The sequence below is a fragment of the Lampetra fluviatilis genome, chromosome 38, assembly GCF_964198595.1.
Source record: "Lampetra fluviatilis chromosome 38, kcLamFluv1.1, whole genome shotgun sequence".
In the NCBI taxonomy this organism is placed as follows: Eukaryota; Metazoa; Chordata; class Hyperoartia; order Petromyzontiformes; family Petromyzontidae; genus Lampetra; species Lampetra fluviatilis.
This window is the reverse complement of record NC_136312.1, coordinates 3452521-3473431: the sequence shown is the minus strand read 5'-3', so window position 1 is coordinate 3473431 and position 20911 is coordinate 3452521. Positions and strand designations below refer to the sequence as shown.

The window sequence follows — 20911 nt, the reverse complement described above, 5'->3', positions numbered from 1 at the left end:
AAGTTGCGCATTTTGATGTGACGTCATATTTCTCAACCCCCCCCCCCCTCGTCACACATCGTCACAAATGTCTGACCCCCTAGGTGCGTGACGTCATTTATGAGTGATCCGGCACTGGTGCTGGTCTCGCGGGTCTCAAATGCCAGGGGAATTGTCGGGGCTGAGACTGAAGAGTTTGGCCCATTCAGTTGATCCTTGAGGGCAGCGGTCCTTCACATTCACTGCAGCCCTGCACCCCCATTTGGTTCTTGATCGTAATTTTTTTTTTTAAAAATGTTTTATACACAGAGTTCGATTACACAAATTAGTTGTGCTTACGTGGCCGTGCCTTCATTTGTGTTTTCGATTATTTCGTTTCTAAACCATTTCTGGCCACGTCTCGCACCCCCAGAAAGGGCATCTCGCACCCCCCCCCCCTTTCAGGTTTAGAGCCACTGCTCAATGGGGAAATGTAAGACGATCTTAGGGGCCGTCCATAAATGACGTCACGCACCTGGGGGGGGTCAGACATTTGTGACGATGTGTGACGAGGGGGGGGGTGAGAAATGTGACGTCACATCAAAATGCGTAAATTTAAATAAATATAGGCAACACGTTCTACTTAGTTAAATAGGCTTTTTGTATAAATGTTTTCTCCTACAACATCAGAGTGCAGCGCCACATTAAATACGCACTACAATGACAATAGTTTAAAACGATTCGAAACATGTTTTATTTTCTAAATGGAAATGATTTGAGGGGGGGGGGGCAGAGCTTTGTGACGTCATATTTGAGGCGGTTCTGACTTTTTGAGACGCCGTGTGACGAGGGGGGGCAGGTTAAAAATCGTCCAAAATTGCGTGACGTCATTTATGGACGGCCCCATATAGCGTGACGGTGAATCCATCCGGAAAGGTTGAGAGTTGAAAACCAAATCGAGGAGGTCAACTTCGTCCAACAATCCCTCTAGCGGCCGATAAAATACCGACTACTTTGTGGGGGTCATTGGGTCCGCCCCGTATCGTCGACACATCGACGCAACACCCAACGCCTTGCCGCTTTGTGACGTCACCTACAATACAAGCTAATGACGTCACGCCGTCTGCATGGTCGCCGTGACGTCACGTCCAGCTCCGGCCTCCCTGCTTTGCGACGGGAGCAGTCACCGGCTGGTGCACTATAAAGATGACGTCATGCCAGAAAAAAGCCTTTGACGTCATGCCAGAAAAAAGCCTTTGACGTCATCTCGACGTTGAACTCAGTTCCGGTGAGTGAAGCTCGCGGATAGAGACGGAGGACGGCCGTGAGGGAGTGGGGGGAGAGCGACTTTGCGAGTGGAGCACCAGCAGCAGCAGCAGGAGGCTCTAGCGTGAGTCTGCCCCCCCCCACACACACCGCAGGCTCGCCGCTCTCCTGCCGCGAGATCCGACGCCATCGCTCGGCGCGTCTCTTCCCCTCCACTGTCTCTCGCCTGAGAGAGAGTGTGAAGGTGGAATCGATTCGCGCACGGGTTCTTATCGCGTCGATTCTGGAATCGGGGAACGCGTGGGTGTCTCTGTAGATGCGCGCACACTCCCCGCACCCCCGCATCGATTCCAATAGTCGGGCGCGATTCCGCGATGCGATTCCGAAACCTTTTTTTGTGCGCTAACTCAAAGCGTCGGACCTTAAAAGGGAAATGTAAAGCAGGCGCGACGTTCCGGGGCAGTGGCTTCGCACAGATGGTGCCGAGCTGTTGCCAGACACGTGGCCTTGTCCTGTGAAGGCCGCGCTGTGTTGTTGACGTGCTGAGGGTGGGTTTGCACCACCACCATCACAGCAGCAGTAGTAGTACAGCAGCAGTAGTAGTACAGCAGCAGCGACGACTTTGCCGCGTGAGTTCCTGCAGAGGGGGGCTGCCCGAGACGTCTCTCGACACGAGGACGAGATGGCGACTCTCATTAAACTCCCCCAATGGGCGCGCGCGTGGTTCCATTTTCGAGGCCTCCCCTCCTCCTCCTGCCCTCGTTGCATTCGTGTTGAGCCGTGAGAGTCGCGACGAAACGAGACCTCGGCCGAGGGACGTGCAGATGCTGGCGGCTCAGCCCATCATCAAGATGGAGGGGAGGGGGGTGGATAAAACGAGGCACGCTCCGCGCGGTTGCGGTCCCGACGCGCATTGAGCAGGCCTCGTCGCGGTAATGTCGAATTTCCACCACTCGCTTTTTGGGGCCACGCCAGAGGTCGCCAACGGGTTTTGATTCCGTACCCGGCCGCACCAGGGTCGCAAACGGGTACCCGTACCCGTACGTTACCCATACCCGTACCCTACCTGAAATGAGTGACAAACGGTGACTCACCAGTGACTCACACGGCCTACCCGTACCCGGCCGCACCAGGGTCGCAAACGGGTACCCGTACCCATACCCGGCCGGGTACGGGTAGCCGGGTATCAGGTAGGGTACGGGTATCGGGTACCCGGTTGCGACCTCTGGGCCACGCTCATTTGGGCAGCGAGACGGAGAATGGCCACGAGCCCTTGAAGGAGCAGCTCGAGTTGGGTTCGAAGTTGCAGCCGTAGCGGCCACGTGCCCCCCCCCCCCCGTGTCACGTGGCCCCCCATGTCACGTGGCCCCGCTGCGGCTGCAAGCCCGCCACCGTGAAACGTGAAACCCTCCCCGGCTCCGCCACGCGCGTTGTGTACAGCCACTACCCCCCCATCCTCCTCCTCGTTCCCATCAGGGCCTCGCCACGCCGTAGCGGTCATTTGGGTGAACCTCGACCGTACGTAGTCGTCCGTGCGACTCCGACGAGTCGCCCACGGTAGCCGTGCGGTCGCCTTGCAACGCCTCTTCGCTGATGGAGGTGGCCCGGCATCAAATGCTACGACTCGGCTCCTCCCGAGGTCAGGCGAGGTCAGGCGAGGTCCGGGTGCTTTAATCAGAATGCCACCTCTGATGGCGTGGATACCCATGCTGTCTCCCCACGCGCGCGTGGAATGGCACACCTGCTATGATCGCCCAGGAATGTCTGTGTCCTTAACGCTCGTGACGTCACTCCACATCGACCTCATTAATAATCATGAGCAGGTGACGTCCTCCAAATGGACACCCCCCCCCCCCCCCATTATTATTACCTACTATAATTAGCCAAGAATGTCTGTGTGCAACGCTCGTGACGTCACTCCACGTCGACCAGCCCCCCTCATTAATTAGCATGAACAGGTTACGTCCTCCACATGGACCCCCCCTCCATTAATAATCATGAGCAGCAGGTGACGTCACTACACATGCAGCACCCTCCCCCCTCGTCCTCCAAATGGACACCCCCCCCCCCCCCATTAATAATAATTAGCGGGTGACGTCACTCCACATGGGGGGCCGAGGCCCCTCCTCCCCCCTTCTCGGCATCAACTCACAACCCTCACTACAAAGGCAGAACCCTCACGTCACGTGATCTACGTCACGCTGTTGAGACATCAAAGTAAAAGGGCCTTACAAATTGCATATTAATGCCATGAATATCACGTCGCGGTCTGCTTTTCGCTTGCAAGTTTCAGATTTAGTGCAATACACCCGTCCTTGAAAGGGCAAAAGGCTAGTTTGTAAGAATCGCCATGTTTTCGGATGTATGCTAATTGGGCCCGAATCATGTTGCATTTAGGCTCATGGAGTGAATTGAACCCGAGACAATGGAAATTAGATGACAGTAATGAACTAAAACGTATTCTTGAATCGGGGGGTCCCTAATCGTCAACCGCAGGGTTTTTAGTACAAGTATGCCACGGTGTTGCCGGTGTCATGGTACACATTTGAAAAAAATGTCACCAAAAACTACTAAGAATGTTACCCTACCAGGCGTTGACCCCCCCCCCACACTGCAAAAGTTTGAAAATGAGTCGTGAGGCTTTCCCGGGTAAACAATCGTAATGATGATGTGTAATTGGAGAATTAAAGGCAAGCCTCAGCAGTGCCATTGTGGCAATGCAACCCAAAGCAAGGACCTTTTCGTAAAGCCCTCTGCAGACTGCGCTACTTCAAACAAACTATGTGAAACCCTCCCAGTCGTGGCGACCTCGCGATGTTGATATTCAGCTCCTGAACACACTGCCATGCACAAGAATACGATGATTATTTAAAGTGAGAGTTTTGGGGAGTCGGCTCGGGTTATTGCTTCACGAAAACGCCACGTTGTGCAGGGGTGATCCCTGATCCTGTGGGTCGACGGTCGAGACAGAGTTTTTAATTTCCCATGTGCCGTAGCGGAAGCCACGAGTGCTGTGCTGGGTGCACGTCACGTGGTGGGCTCGGTACACATTGCCATTAGACTGGGCATCTATGAATAAGAGCTTTACAGCTCATCGGATTCCTCCAGTTTAAATAAATATTCTGATTCTGATTACCCCATTGTGCAATCTGTCATGGACAGAATTTCCCCTGGTAGCCCCCCCCTTTGAATCACAGGTCCTATGATTACTGTTGTTACATTGTTTTATAGCTTTATTTTGGTGATATCGAAAACATGGTTAAGCCTGATAACTTTAATCTAAATTGCCTTACGGTTGTTATCGTTTGACTTGCATCACACTGGGATTTTTGCACACAGCGTTGTAATACGGTGGGTTTTTTTTCTGGAAGATTGGCTGGTTTATCCAGGATGTTTCTGTTGCGCGTCATCGCTTTAAGATGTTCTCCGTTCATATTTTGTTTGTTGCGGTTGCACCCGACTCAAGAGCCGCATGGCTCACAGGGCTATACCTAATAAATTAAACTTGAAAAACTTGAAACTTTAACAACATCTCTCCGCTCACCCCAGACTAAACACCGCATCTCGTCTATTCTATGTTGCATATAGCATCGCTTGCAGTCCATCGCCCCTCGACGTGTGATAAAATCGAGCGTCACCTTTGTTGTGGGAAATCAACAGCCGTGATTGTATTGTGGATGAAGTTGCCACTGCCATAGGACTGTGAAATTTCCGCCACTGGCACACGAATAACTGCCTCCTGAGATGAGTGCTGCTTCATTGGCTTGTGGGAAGAGACTGTGGCTCTCTGTTCCATTTACGCCTCTTGTTTTTCCGTTATTCGGCTTCTCCCAACGTCGGTGTGTTTTTGTTCTTCTCTTCCTATGACGGTGCCATCTCTTGCAACAATGCAGTGCCATTTACACCTGCCCTGTGATGAACATGCCTCACAGCGTGATGTTTTGTGCAACATCTAGAGATGCGGTTTAGATTAGAACCTGTGTACACACATTGTGTTGCTTAATTCTTGTCTCCGCTCTATCTCTCTGAATGTATGTTTTTACCTGATAATCACTATGGTGCCCAGTGTGTTGGATTTCAATCGAGAGCAATGGTTATGAAGTAATCGCTCTTAAGAATGTTCCAGGAACAGCTCTTCATCAAGCCATCGTGATTGCACCACGCGCCCTGCCCTCCCGAGGAGTCTTAGCGTGTGACCATCTAAGGCAGTCCCAACGAATCCTACGCATTCTGTGCCGCCGCGTCATTTCCATTTGCTAACCTCCGTCAACATTCCCCACTGAAATGTAATTATACGGATAATTCCTTCCCCCTCCTGCCCCACCCCCTGTGTTCTTGCTGGCATGTGCTTGTGCTCTGGTGACATCCGTGACAGGAGGCTGTGGAGTTTGCGCGCACGTGGGTGTCTGTGCTTGGCCCTTGGCCGTGTCGGTAAGAGGCGGTGCGGAGCGGCAGAGGGCGTGGAGAGAGTTGAGCTGACTGCCACATCGTCTACTGTACTGAAGGGGATGGGCCGAGCTCTTGCGAGTGCCGAGCGTGTGCCAGCAAGGAAGGGAGGGCATCGTCACGATTGCGGGGATTTCATCAGCTTGAGTGGCCGACTCGTCCCATTGGCGGAGCTCTTGGCACTGCGTTTAGCCCGAGTCATTTGGCATTGTCAACTTTTTTCTAGGCCAGAACGCCCCACCCCCCCCCGTTCGTTTAGATGAGGCTCAAAGCAGATGGCCTTTGACCAAATCACCCCGAATGCTGCCGTCTGGGGTGCGAAGTCCTGATGTGTCTGGTTACGCTTGGAGACCAGCACCATGCATGATAGATATTATAGGCGGTGGGGTTGATTTGGAGGACAGCAGAGAGCAGTGCGTAAAAAAACAGTGTTGTGCTGTTTTGCTATGGTGTCACGACAGTGCTGCCTATCCAAGTCTCGGTGTGTTGATAGCCGGATGTGGGCGTGTGATAGGCCCGATCTCAATACGCCTGAGCTGGAATTCACAGGTGGTGGCTAGAACAGGATGAGTAACGTCGGGTGGGAATGGCCAGTTGTTCATCTGTTTAACTTTTTTTGCCAGGATGGCTTAACGTGAAAAACCCCGCTAACTCCCCCCATACCTATGCATCATGTAATGCACGAACTTGCTACTTTTTGGAAGAATGATGGATGCTGCAGTGATGAGTGCTTAATGGTTGGATTCACCGCATTAAAGTCGTGTTGCACATGAGTATTATGTTTCTGTCCTGGACGAAAGAATACTTGGCAAACGCATGGCGGAGTGAACAGTAAAAGGACGGCACCATTCCCAGCCGCCTTTGTCGCCCCAGTGCTGATGTTTACACCCTGCACCAAGAACTCAATTAAGGTTGAGTCAACCTAGGTTAGGCCCAGTACAGGATTTCGATGTCACTCGCCCACCTGATAGCTATGGCTGGGAATCCAACTATTTTGCTGGATGTACACTGGGCGCATAACTTCGTAGCACAGTGCGCAAGCCCGCCTGTCCACCGTTGCCGGATAACGCGCACACCAGAGGTCGCAAACTGGTTTTGATTCCTTACCCGTACCCGGCCGCACCAGGGTCGCAAATGGGTACCCGTACCCGTACCCGGCCGTACCCGTACTATACCCGAAATGAGTGACAAACGGTTACTCACCAGTGACTCACGGCCTACCCGTACCCGTACCCGGCCACACCAGGGTCGCAAACGGGTACCTGTACCAGTATCCGGCCGGGTACGGGTAGCCGGGTATCGGGTAGGGTACGGGTATCGGGTACCCGATTGCGACCTCTGGCGCGCACAGACGTGCTCCCATCCGGTGCCGTCTCCGCTCCTCTCCTACCCCAGCGCTCTTGGGAGTCGCGCTCTCACCATGTTCGCTGCGCTGCCGTAATGCTCGCTCGTCGCCGTTAACCTTTCACTGAAGAAAATATCAGACACACAACGGCTCGACAAATCAATGATGCTCCTTTCACTCGGGGTAATTCTGCGGAAGCTCTAGTTCAGTGGTGTGCAGTCTGCGGCCCGCAGTCCGCATGCGTCCCCTGGAGCCCCTCGAAGTGGCCTGGTCTAGGTGTGCCTAGGGGGCGACGCGTGGGGTCGTGATGTGACGCGGCCCACTGAGGTGGAGGAGGGCCGCTCGTCCGGATTGCCCACCACTGCTCTAGCGTCAGTGTTCCGAATTCTGGGCATTGCGTTACAGAGACGAGGAACAGAGTGACCACAGTTGAAAGTGCGGTTTTTAGCTCTGCTGAGCTTGTAAGCTTTGTACAGTACATAGCTAAGTGCATTGTAAGAATTCTAAGAATCCCCTTATTTCTTCAAAGGAATATTAGTCTGCGAATAGCACCGTGATGATGAGGCTGTTGCCTGGGGGAAGTGGCTTCAGATGGAGAGGGTTGTTGAATTTTCCACGTGCTGTTTTTGTCTGCAAGAGGTTTGTCATGTTTTAAATCAGCTGCGTAGGCAGAGACCAATGCAATCGACGTGTGCAGTGAGAAGCGGTGAGCTATGAGGCTGCAGGGACAGACGAAAGAACAGTTCCAAAGCCCAGGCGGGCAAGCAGAGAGTGAAGAGGAGCAAGGGGAGGGGCACGGTGGGCTACGTATGGTGCGAAAGAAGTTGGACAAACATCCAAGGAGGGGGAGGAAGGGTGAGGGATGATGCGCACAGCGCGGAGCAGAGGAGTGTGGAGAACGCGCCGCGGAGATCGGAGACAGAATTTGGGGACGCGGCTCCTGGGAGCAGTGACCACGAAAGAAGCAGGAGCAGAGAGACAAGGAGGAGACTGACACTGACAATAGCTGTGGCGACGACTGTGAGACCGAGGCAATAGCAGTGACAGAAGGAACGAGACGGAAGGACGAGAGAGTGGCTGCAGTGACAACACTCGTGTTGCTTGTGGTGGAGATGAGAAGGAAACCATGATAATGATGGCGGTTGGAGCAGAATCATTAATGACGTGGACAGCTTCGTACAGATGCGGAACGGTGTCCGTGGCAGCGAGGGATATACCGAGAGCTGCATCCCAGATACAACTGCCGGAACTCCAATCTCGGCCACGCCCGTGAAATATCGCGTTTGCTGGACGAGGCCGGTGTTTGTGTGTGGCGGGAGTTCGCGACGTGACCTGGCCCACCAATCGCACGGCGGCCTCCCCTTTGCTGTGGCGCAGGACGGTGCCGTGACGCGGAGCCGACAGTGAGCCACCATGAGCCTCCAGTGGACGGCCGTGGCGTCGTTCCTCTACTTCGAGGTCTTCATCATCATCGTCCTGTGCCTCCCGTTCATCTCTCCCACACGGTGAGCGCCCCCCTGTCCAACCGGAACGCAGGTGAACGTGCGTCGCTCCTCCTCCGGGGTTCGCGAGCGGCGTCTCCGTTGATGACCTTGAGCCGCTGGGTGGACGTTGAACTCTTCCCAGGCGGGGCCCAGCCTCGCCACGGTCGAGGGGGGAGGGGTGTGAATAGTTAAACGAGATCAAAGTGTAATCGTTTTAGATTTTTGCCTCACTTAACTCCTCAGTTTTGTGGAAAGTATTTTGGAGTTAATTCATCTTCAAGCAGCATCAACGCAGCTTTGCGGTGAATACAGTGCAGCACAAGACTACATAAATACAGTGCCGATTTAGTTTTCATCATTCACTTTAAACGTTTAACTTTTTCTTTCACGTAAACATTCGCTCTATTAAACGCAGTCGAGCGTCCCAACTGCACAGAGTGATGATAATGCCTGACGATTTCCCGCGTTACAGAAAGATTTTGGGATAAGTTCATCCAAAACTTGGAAGAGAAACTTCTCACTGGGCTATAACGCTCGTGGTTTGCTTGTGGTGGTGGGGGGGGGCGGCCTCTGTTGATTTCACCACAAGTGCGACGCACGGCTCTGCCGCGCTGGTTTTCCGGGGCACACGAGCTTATGGGCAACCCTAAACCACGTCCGTACAAACCGTGGCAGCAGATGCGGATGCCGTGATGCACAAATGGAAAATAAAAAATTCTCCGGTGTGCGACTGTGGTCACACAGAACAGAACCACGGAACCTAGAACAACAACCTGATGCCTGATTCACCAACACTAAGGAGGCATCCTCACAGACAAATTCTCTGCTGCTCCTGATGCAATTATCAGGCTCAACCACCTCGGTGTAAAACTATAGCCGACTGCTCTGCATCAAAATCAGCCATACGGAGAAGGAGATGGCAATATTGGTAGCTCCTTCAGCGGTTAAAAGATGTATCAGTTCCTATTCAGTTGTGCTGTGGGTAAAGCCAACTAATGTATGCTAACGAATAGACAGGAGTTTCTTATGGGTGCTATTGCTTTAGCCCTATTGATGGCAACATTTCCACAGTGGTGGTGTTTTTTTGCACCTGTGCTGTGAGTGATGGCTGATGATAATGGGACCACACAACGTTCGCAGGTGATAAGACGTTCGTGAACGATTGATTGTTTGAAATAAAGAGTCGAGTTATTTAATATGCTAAGTGACACTATGCCACTCCCTTGCATTGCTTTTCACAGCATTGTCATCCACAAGCCACTACTAGCCTGCCCTCCAGACAGGGATACTTAGCTTGTATGAATTAATATATAAGATTTTGGAGTTTTCCTAAGTTTATCCCAATTGTGCTGTCAGAGTTACGCCGTGACACAAACTGTACCCACGGATCTCTCGCACAGCAGTGCAGCCCAACGTGTCGGAGAACGGCCCGCGGAGCTCCATCTGAAATCAATTGAAGTGACCTTTGGATTGCAACACAGCGGGCAGCACTTTCCTACCCACTCTGAGAATAAAGTTCATTGCATGACAACAAAACCGATATTTTTATTTTCAGAGCTGGAATTTAGCCAAACTCAGTGCAGAGCAAAATGTGATGCCCATCTCTGTGCAGTCATTGGTGAACTGGGCGGGCAAGACCATCAATTCGCCGCACATGAGAACTCGTTTTAACCACACGCAGCTTGAGCCTGGATTGAAACGCAGGATCTCAGTGGTGCCGAATCAGCGCTCCCACCTCTGAGCCGCCTTGCTCAGAGGTGGGAGCGAAAGAAGTTCAACATGCATAATGCAACACGAGTGACATCAAGCGTCATTTGGCTGCGCCCTCTACCGCCCGCCCAGTCGTTTTGTGCATGAGGTCCCCCGCTCTCTCTCTGATCGGTGGCACCACCACTCACAGCGATTAGCGTGGTGTAACACCCCAGGTGCGGCGTTTTGATCACCTTCGAATCGTTCACACATCGCTCGTCACTGATACCAAAGTTCCCTGGATCCATCCGGTACAAATTGAGCCCTTACTCAAATCCGCGTGGCGTAATATTATCTCATGGGTTTTATTGACGTAGAGCCCAACAAACCAATGGAGTTTCTAACACGCGTATATATAACGGTTGTCAAGAATCACAATACTCTTTGCTTCTTTCGGTGAAGTCACGTAGTTAGAAATAAAATAAAATAAATCACGACATTTCGATCGCAACACAAGCGGTCGTCATCAACACAAGTGGTTGTGTTGCGAAAGCTTTTTGCCTGATGACAACCGCTTGTGTTGCGATCGAAACGTCGTGATTTGTTTTATTTTATTTCTACCTACGTGACTTTACCGAATGAAGCAAAGAGTATGGATTCCTGCAGTCAAGAAAGCGTCAAATCAAGAAGAATCACAACGGTTGCAGGATCTATCAGAAGGCAACCGACGATGGCAAGGTGTGGTATCGCCAACGCATTAGCTGTGATGACCTCGTGATGTGACTTATCACCAGTTATGTACCATAAAATACACACAAATCATTTTTTGTTCACAATCTCAGGTGGTATCCACACATATCCGGGTGGCTCCCATGGGCTACTCTGACGGTCTATCCTAGGCGGCAATCGCGTGGTTGGAGTTGCAATCGATGAAAAAAAAAAAAAATGTTGACGTGTAAAAATTGTCCGTGCCCCTGCGTGTTTTTGTAGATGGCAGAAGATATTCCGGTCGCGCATGCTCACGATCGTGGTGAACTACGCTAACTTCTACTTCAACGTCTTCATCCTCGTGCTCGTACTCCTGTTCATCGGTGAGCGAGTGACAGCAGCTGTTGTTGTGCTGGCGCAAGCAGCTTGCCAGCGAGCACGAGCGGCCGGGGCGCGGGGCCAGACCCACGTCGTCCCCTGTGGCAAACGGGCACCGGGCAGTGCTCTCCGCCATCGGTGGGGTTTAAGTGGAGGAAATTCCACGTTCCTGTGACGGGATTTAAAAACACTGTTGTCTTCATAATCAACAATTTTTGGGTTAGATGGCGTTATTTATAAATGTGTCGTAACCCTCCACCACCCGACACGGCCAATCAGTAAAAAAGTGTCACGTTGACAAAAGACATAGTTCACTGCTTTAGCCCACCGGTGTATTGAAGCGTGAAACCACAACATTTACTATTGCCCGATGATGCTGGATGCAATTACCAGCGAAACGTCGTACTCAAATTGTAAATGTTGTGGTTTCACTCTTCAACACACCGGTGGGCTAAAGCAGTGAACTATTTGTCTTTTGTCAACGTGACACTTTTTTACTGATTGGCCGTGTCGGGTGGTGGAGGGTTACGACACATTTATAAATAACGCGATCTAACCCAAAAATCGTTGATTATGAATAATATTGGTCGCGAAAGCCTACGTGTTAAAACTGACTGTTGTCTTCCTTTAAAAAACTGTAATTCGTTTTGTCGCCCCCGTCGAGGGATGACGGCGATAGCCTTCAGCGACCCGGCAGGGCTTTGAACCGCAGCGCCGCGCGCGGCCCGCTTGTGCCGTGCCGCACAGCGGCGTAGAGATCCCCCGCTCACTGCGACGATTCCGCCCGCGCGCGTGCCACAGACGGATGGCGCGAGTCGCGCAAGTACTCGACCAGCGACAACGTGGACCTCAAGAACAACCCCATGGCCATCGACCACGTCAACATGAAGCTCTTCCGCGCGCAGCGTAACCTCTACATCTCCGGCTTCGCGCTGCTGCTCTGGTTGTAAGCGTCGCTCGCGCGCGGGACGGGCGGAACCGCGTCGGACCTTTACCGCCGTCGGGGCGACACGTCGTCGCGAAGAGAGGCCCTCGGCGGGGGCGTCACGGGCGGCGGTGCTCTCGTATACGCGGGCGGTGCCACGAATGAGGCCGCCTCTCCGTCGAGCCATCGCGGTAGTTAATTTATTTTTAATTGGAACGGAGCGTCGCTGATGCACGTCGCAGCTCGCCTCGCCGCAGGCTTTGTGACGCGTGGTGCTTTCGCTCGGAGGCAATCCGTGGGCAAGCGGCAGGGAAGCCAAAACCGGCGCTGCCATCAGCTGCCTGGGAGGTCTGGCCAAAACCGTTCACGAGTGTGGGAGTATCAGGACAAAATCCACATGAACGAGGTGGGGTAACAAGCCCCGAAAATATGGAAATGAACCCACTTGCTTTACTGCCATTCCCTTGCAATTCGATTCTCTGAGTGGATTGAATTTCAGTTAGTTATGCGATCCACCAACCCTCGCTGGCTACACAGTGCCGCATTACAACGGTGCATGTCCACCAGGTTTCATCCTCAAGGTGACTATCTAATACATAGTTTTAGAAAATATGCCTGATTGTTGGAATAAGTCATTGGCCTGACGCGCATGCTTTCAGATTGTATGTAATTGGTTCATGTAGAGGCAGCGCTCACCGCAGTGACACATCAGCGATTCAGGAGTCTCATCGTGACGGGTTCACACGACGTCGGTCAATCGTGAGATGCCTCACACACAGACGGAAACTAATCGCTCATCGGTGCGCGCGCTTGTTGCTTGACGCGTGCGCCCCCCCCCACCCTGTGCCGCTTGCAGCGTCCTGCGCCGTCTCGTGATCCTCATCTCGCAGCAGGCCACGCTGGTGGCCACCAACGAGGCCTTCAAGAAGCAGGCGGAGGGTGCGAGCGACGCGGCCAGGAAGTACATGGACGAGAACGAGAAGCTGAAACAGGTCCCCTGCCCCGCCCTGCCCCCACGTCGTCGGCATTCTACTGTTACTCGCCGCCGCGTTGCGCAATAGCGGGGGACGGGGTGGAGCGGTGGCTCGCGCGCCGAGCTGTTGGACCTGCCAACCCGAGTTCGTTTCACAGACATGGCTAGCAATGGTGGCGAGTGATTTATAAATTGGTCGTGGGCAAGCCCTCCCTTCGCCAGCCCGCACCGACCAGCGTGGGGAAGTACGGTGAAAGGAGATCCCCATGACGGACACGGCATTGGGAAGCCTTCATCCAGCAGTGGATTTAGAAAGGACTGTAAATTGCGCTTATTACTTAGTCGAGAAAGCCTTGAGAGGTGAAGAGCCCAAGACCTGTCTCCTTGCTCCAACGTGCATTCGGCAGCACTTCTCTCTTGGCCATTATGAGCCAGGTGCGCTGATTCTATGTCGATGTCAGGAGCCAGGCTCCCTCACCAACATCCACTGTTCGAGTTCCCACAAAGTGGAACTCCTTTTATTATCCCTGCATGTATTATGCACCGAGTTCACCCCAGCATTGAACTTTTCGCCCTTCCGCTTGGGATGCGATGCCCCGAGCACAGCAGCACCCAACCAGAATTAGGGAAACCTGAACCCTGTCCTGAATACACATCGTTGCTTTAACGGGCACATTCAGAGTCGTGGTTAAACCGTTGACATTTAGGAACTGACCACAGGGCCAGCTGATCAACAGGATATGTAGGAGTGTGTGTTTTTTACGAGTTGGCATTTCTTCATTGGAGATTGTGAAGGTGATATCGCGATTACTACCCGGGGAAAAACCTCACTGAGTGTCAAGACTCTTATGCAGAAGAACCCTTGCATGCTGTTGTTTTGCAAATTCCATTCGTAAGCTTTAGGCTTTGTGCGTGAGGGAACCTGACAATTCTTGGCTAACTCTCACCACGCACAGGAGGCGGTGACACTCCACTCTGCCCCCTCCTAGCCACCTCGCTGGTGCCTGAGAGACGATGCAGACGCCGCTGTTCACGATGAGCCCTGGTGCTGCCCTAACCTCGTCCCTCACCCCCCCCCCTCCCCCACGCTCGTCGTCATCGTCGCGCGAGTTTAGGCTCTCGAAGAGTCGGGCGCGGGAGATGGCGTGCTCAAACTGGCGGACGAGAAAGAAAAACTTTCCAGGGAGCTCAAAGAGGCCAAGGAGAATTTGGACAAAGCGAAGAAAGGTACGGCCTGGGGGACGACGCGCGCAATCCCAGGAGGGGGCTGGGAGAACCGGCGAGACGCGCCGCTCGGACCGGGCACGGGGAATGTGCGTCGTGGTCTCCAGCCGCAGTGGCTTGACTTGGCTTTCAACGGACGTCTTGCAGATTGTTCTCTTTCATCAATAAATGTGTTTTACTTGTGGCAGGAACCCGGAGAAAAGCCACTGCAACACCACTCAACCTTTGCACACATACGTGACGAACCTGCTTCCTGTACTGTGCACTACAGGCACCGCCGGGCTGAACGGTCCGGCCTATCGATGTCGCGCAAGGCGTGGAGGTCGTGTTGTTGTTAATGCTCAAGTTAATGAGGCCAGCAAATGGGACTCGGGGATAGTCGTTACTTGTTGCCGGTCGTGTCGCCGGACCGCGTGGCTTTAAATCAAGTAGCGTAAATCGCCGGCGCCTGTCACCAAATAGTCGCCTCCTTCTGTGCCAGGGCTGGTTCGCTCCGAGAACGAGTGCCGGGCGATGAAGTCGCAGGCGGAGGGCGTGGCGACGGAGTACGACCGCCTGCTGGAGGAACACGCTCAACTGCAGGTACTCGTTTCGTCAACGCGCCTAGCCGCCATGCGGCTCCGCGGGCTCCCAAGGGGCCGTGCGACGGCACCGAGGCGGCATTTTGGTGACGTCTCGAGAGCCATGTTTTGGCCACGTGTGGTGAAACCGGCTTCTCGCGTGTAGCGAGTTCACGAGCTCGGTTACAGGTCCACCAATGACGGTCCAAAACCATTCTCCGTTAAGCTTGGTTTGTGGCTTAATTTGCAGATTGCAGCTTTTAGAATCAGCTGTTTTGGTTTAATTTCCCTGCAATGGAACTTGTGCCCACCTATTGAAAGGTACTTGAGAAGTTGTTCTGTGATATCTTCTGGGGTACACAGGCTTCATATTGGACCATTCTAAAAGTTCTAAATGTAAATTTATTTGTCTTGTGACGTAATGAGGAGGTATAATTTGTGACGTGAGCAGTTTTCCTTCATTCTCAACAGAAAAAGAACGATTCAGAGGCATGGGAAATCACAGAAAAGTAGGAAGCCGTTCATAAGCTGTACCACAAAAATTGCCCAAGCTCTGGTCCTATATTGGGATGTTTGGCCAACACGATGCCGCCGAGAGCATAATTAGAATGCAATTTTTTAAAAAACTTTTAGAAGCAAGAAATGTACTCTTTGGTTCTTTCTGTAAAGTCACGTATAAAGATAAAATAATAAATTGAATACTAGCATTAATTTATTATTTTATCTTTATACGTGACTTTACCGAAAGAACCAAAGAGTAATTCCTGCAGTCACGAAAGCTCCAAATTTAGCAAGAAATGTGTCCGAGGATTTGTGTCGTTTTAGTGACCCAGGAGAGGCGGTCACTTCCAAGTCAGATTCCTGTTCTGGTCTCTTGAGTTCTCACCGCCTGAAACTCGAGGCTGAACATCCGTCGGTGGCTGTGTCTTCTTGCAGAAGCAGCTTGAAGGATCTCCGAGCAAGAAGGACGAGTAGAAGCCACGTGGAGGCTGTGCAGGCCCCGTCGGACGCCTCGGTGCGGAGTGTTGTCATGGTGGCTAATTGCCAGGGTCAGTGAAAATCAACATTAGCTCAGTCATGTTTTCATTGTGCTTAATTTGCTTTTTCATATGTTCCTAATTTGCTCATTGTTGCTAGTTTTCAGCGCGGGTGGTTGTGTGGAAATCTGTCCACTGGCGTGTGTAACGAAGTCGTTCACTGTTATTTTTGGAGGCAATTAAAGCCCTTTTTTCTTTTGCATGAAAACAAAACTCTCCTTGCAAGATGTGCGTGGGTAGATGACCGCAGCGTTGGGAAGAGCGCCGAGTGCACCGTGAACATGAAACACCACGTGCCTCTCCCACATGCGCGTCGTGATCAGATTCTGTATGGGGGGGGAGTTGTCACCGCCAAGTTGCAGAGACAATTTGAACCTTTGCATTTGGCAAAAGGGATATGATCTCAAGCGACAAACGCCCGGTTATATGTGAAGAAAATGTAATAGAATTGGTACATGTGTTTACACGCACAGCTTAGTGCAGCAGGCGATATTATGAGCGCCGTTTCACGCAATGTGTCGAATCTCGTCTCGTGTTGGGGAGATGCTTAAATGACCCCGTTCGATTATACCCTGTTGTATTTTCATTGACCCTGGCGGCTATCATGTACAATGTCATCGTTGAGCTCCACAAAAGCTTTTGACTCTACGGCTGAACATTCTGAAGACCTGCGGTCTTGTTAGCTGTCGTAACCCACAGCATGTCTGAAAACCCCGTGTGCTTGTAAAGACTCGCTTGTGATTGGCTGTGGTCCCCCTCGGCGGAGCGTCATGCCGGTTTTACCACAACTCGCCGCCGCTTGGCGCCAGCTGTTGTAGAGCAACGACACCTGACCTTCAAGGTTCCTGAGTTCACTGACCCCAAGGTGCCGCTCGCTGTCCGTCCCCTGTTTACGGATCCTTCCCATTAAAAAAAACCTATTCCCCATGACCGCTGCAATATTGTGCTGCCACAGTTTGTGCCCTCGTACATTAGATGAGCCTTCTTTTTTGTCGCTAAACCAAAGCGGGGAACGTCCCTGTACGGGTGCCGCTCTTTCAAGCCACGCGAATGCCGACTCGATAGCAAAGTAGAGCAGCGCTTGCGCGCAGGGTTTTGTTTTTGATGGCCGATTACTACGGTAGTCAACATTACGCAGTGGAAACCAGTCGTTTTGTGCCCATTGCTGATGGTATAAACTGTATCGCGCAACACACGTGTGTGTGGGTGTGCTTATTGTAAGAAGTCTCTGCGGACGATCGGAGTGGCCTCGGCAGTTTCACTGACCACTCTAACCTGTGTTCCTCTGTGGACGCTGTCACGTTTTGCCAAGGTAGCCGAATTCAAAAGTTCGATGCAAAGATAGACATAAGCCACAGCTGGTTTTATTTACGTTCCGTTTAATGAACATAAATTCCAGTTATTTGAATTACACGTTTTTTTAAATATTAAAACGTTAAATTACGTGGGGGAATCCACAAGACATCACTGATCAGCGATCGTCCTGTATATGGTAGGAAATGTGAAGTGCTTCTCGTCATTGTAAATCGTCACACACATGGATTGAGGCGCAAACACCACCACCACGGTCTTCCACCACGGATAACAAAACTATTCAGTCCGGCATCAGGAACCAACACACATTCTTGCGTCGCGATAATCTACAGCAGAGGCAGCAGGGTTATGCATGCTTTGGAAAACTACGCATGCTGAATTTCACCTTGATATCATAGGTAATGTGGCGTAACAACCATTGCATTGTGGGTAACGGCCATGCCAGCATGTTATCACTATCTACAAGAGCTGATGGAGGGGTCTCTGTCCCGACATGGCAACGAGTCACCTCATTGGAGCCGAATTTCTTGACAGGGGTCCCCTGAATGTGCAATGACCTCGGGTCGTCATCGAGGTCCCGAGGAAATGCCCCCCCACTCGTGAAACCGCTCGTTTACAGGACGCGTTGATTCGCTGTGACGAGAACGTAACTTTCCCCACGATTGATGCTCTAACCATGGAAGCGTGGAGGATACTGACCTGTGACTGGTGCGGGTTCTCTCCAGATTTGTCTGAATCATCCCAGAAATCTCGCGATTCCTCCCGACTTGAGATTTCGACATTTCTTTCTTTAGGTAGCGCACAAGGTGGTTTCAAACACCGATACGACTTCGCGGCTGATACATTGCCGTCCAATTGGTGAACCATGAATGATGACGAAGTGCAGACGTGTATTTGTCGATGAACGATCTTGTAGGACCACTCGTGTCAAGCCCCACAGACTTTTCGCTCACCTCTCGTAGGTACCAACACAGCCAACACTTTGAGGTTTGTGTTTTGTTTTCATGACCCACGTTTTGATGTGTGCAGTGTTAGCGGTTGAACTTTGTACATTTTGTTGCTTGTATTTTGGTGACTTCAAATGTTTCTAGGGGGAACTTTAAGCTTGATCTATATACATTAAAACAAAAGTTTATTTGTTTAATGCGGTTTTGTCTTCGGCAGTTTTCAATACCGAGGCGAAACATTAAACGTATAAAAAAAATGCCGTCAACGTTTGTATGCCCGCTGTTCCAAATGAAAAGTCTGTATCCAGTGTCACTGTCGGCAATACCAGTAACTGTGGCAACTTGCATTGGGTGTCCTTTTGTGTCTGCGAGGCAGCCTCTGTGTGCACATGAACGTTAGCTACGAAGCCCAGCACTGCTTCGTGACAGCTGGCAAGCAAGACGCCTGCTTCGGGGTCGTTGTTAGAGTTCAATGTGGCCGCGTGGTGCCACTCTGAGTGCACTTCACTCGCAAGAATTGGAGGGTTGTGAATTCAGGTTCCGGTTAGGGGCAGACTCAGCCTATCGCCTCTCTCCAGGATACAAAATAATCATTAGCGGGCTTGCTGGTGAAAAAAACAACAAGGTCATCACCTGCTTCACATCCGTCTCCATGTAAATAATCTAAACCTTTTTCTTGGACATCCCATCAGCCACACGGCCTTTTGGGAGCGCATCATATCAGCTGAATTGGTTCAACGCAACCATACTACATGCACTATGAGACATCTCCTTTACCAGTGGCAAAATATAGTAATAGGTTTTTACCCTTTCAACTGGTACAAAAACTGACACCTTTTATACAAGGCATGTTTGCAATAACCACAACACAAGCAGTCAAAATGCAAACAAAAAGAAACAACTCTGATAATGATATGCACTGTCCTTGAAGTTGATTGGTCCACACCCAAGACAGCTTTGCTTAGAGCCTAGTCTCCATTGGTGTTGGACCAGATGTACGCCTTTTGAGGTGCATATTATCAGAGTTGTTTCTTTTTGTTTGCATTTTTACTGCTTGTGTTGTGGTTATTGCAAACATGATGCCTTGTATAAAGGTGTCAGTTTTTGTACCAGTTGAAAGGGTAAAAACCTATTATTACCATACTACATGCCTATACAGGTCACCATACATCGATGGTGATGAACTGTGAGCAGACAATAGCAGGTACAGTACTTCCATTTCTTGCACACAAAAACGGCAGGATGTACATGCATGGTGCGCATGCATAATGTGTGTCGATTACCATATCGAGAACCCAACCGGTAATGGGAATCCATTGTCATTTAATATGCACACATTAACGCCACTGCCCTTCTGGTCTTTGCACCTGATCGGCTAACAAGTGACGACGTCACATTGATCCCTAGAAGACCAAAACAGGAGGATTTCTCCACCAATCTGGCTGTCGCCTGATGATGCTAGTTGTAATTACTGGCGAAACGTCGTACTCGAATTGTAAATGTCGGTTTACTCTGCAACACACCGGCGTGGTGCTGTACTAGTAACGAATTGGCACGTTCTGTTTACGTGACAAACCTTACCGATTGGCTGTGTCGGGTGGTGGCGGGTTTCACGACACATTTACGTGATTTAATCACAAAAACCTCATGGATATTGGTCGCAAAAGCCTACGTGTCTCGTCAGCAGTCGGGCTTGTTTCATTCATTGCTAATGAGCTGCCAGATGTGTTTAGGCAAAGGAAGCTCTCTTAGATATGGGTCTCGGTTCAACGGAAAACCGTTTAATACAAAACACGTGGTGGTGGAAGTGGCTGACATTGAAGTATTGTGGCGTTAAGTGCTTTTCCAACGTGCATTGCCAAAGCCAATCTTTCAATATTCATTTTATTTTAAGTACAATCATTGCCCTATAAGTCTTTAGAATATACTCGCTACGTTCAATCCACTCTATGTCCTGTAGATTCACGCCACTGAAGATTCATGTCAAAGTATATTCACTCTTTGGTTCTTTCGGTAAAGTCACGTAGAAAATAAAATGAAATCAGTAGAATACGACGTTTCGATTGCAACACAAGCAACCATCATCAGGTAAGAATGAATGAGAAAAAACACAGTAAACTTAGAAACACAACACAGGGAATCTAAAATTTTATTTAAAGCTTTCGTGACTGCAGGGATTCATATTCTTGGTTCTTTCGGTAAAGTCACGTAGAAGGGAAATAATAAAATAAAAAATATATAAAACAAAATTCTCACGACGTTTCGACTGCAACACAAGCAATCATCATCAGGTGTGAAAATCCACAGCAAAAAAATTTGAAAAAAGTGGCGTTTTTTATTTTCTTGCTGTGGATTTCTCAACTGATGATGATTTCTTGTGTTGCAGTCGAAACGTGAGAATTTTTATTGTTTTATATTTTATTATTTCCCTTCTACGTGACTTTACCGAAAGAACCAATAGCACAGATAATCTAGTTGGAGTATATTCACGCCAACGTGAATCCTCTACATTTCTCCGAAGTCGTCTCCACTTTTAAAAGAGCGCCTGTACCTTTGTGAATACGAGTAACAGGGGGAGGGGAGACAAAGGCAGCAGGGAGCGGACACAGAAGCACGCAAAAGCCCCCTCTTTGCTCTCCACCGCGCTCATCCTGAAC

The 20911-nt window shown here is 50.7% G+C and overlaps 1 protein-coding gene across 1 annotated transcript; it reads left to right on the top strand.

The window, feature by feature from the left end:
- Nucleotides 1-1205: 1205 nt before the first annotated feature.
- On the top strand, nucleotides 1206-18592 carry BCAP31 (B cell receptor associated protein 31). The gene is made up of 8 exons (XM_078874048.1): nucleotides 1206-1348; nucleotides 8393-8520; nucleotides 11179-11279; nucleotides 12076-12220; nucleotides 13056-13191; nucleotides 14288-14399; nucleotides 14878-14978; nucleotides 15893-18592. Exons 2-8 carry the CDS (start codon nucleotides 8429-8431, stop codon nucleotides 15929-15931), a joined length of 726 nt encoding a protein of 241 aa, XP_078730174.1. The 5' UTR covers nucleotides 1206-1348; nucleotides 8393-8428; the 3' UTR covers nucleotides 15932-18592.
- Nucleotides 18593-20911: the final 2319 nt, after the last annotated feature.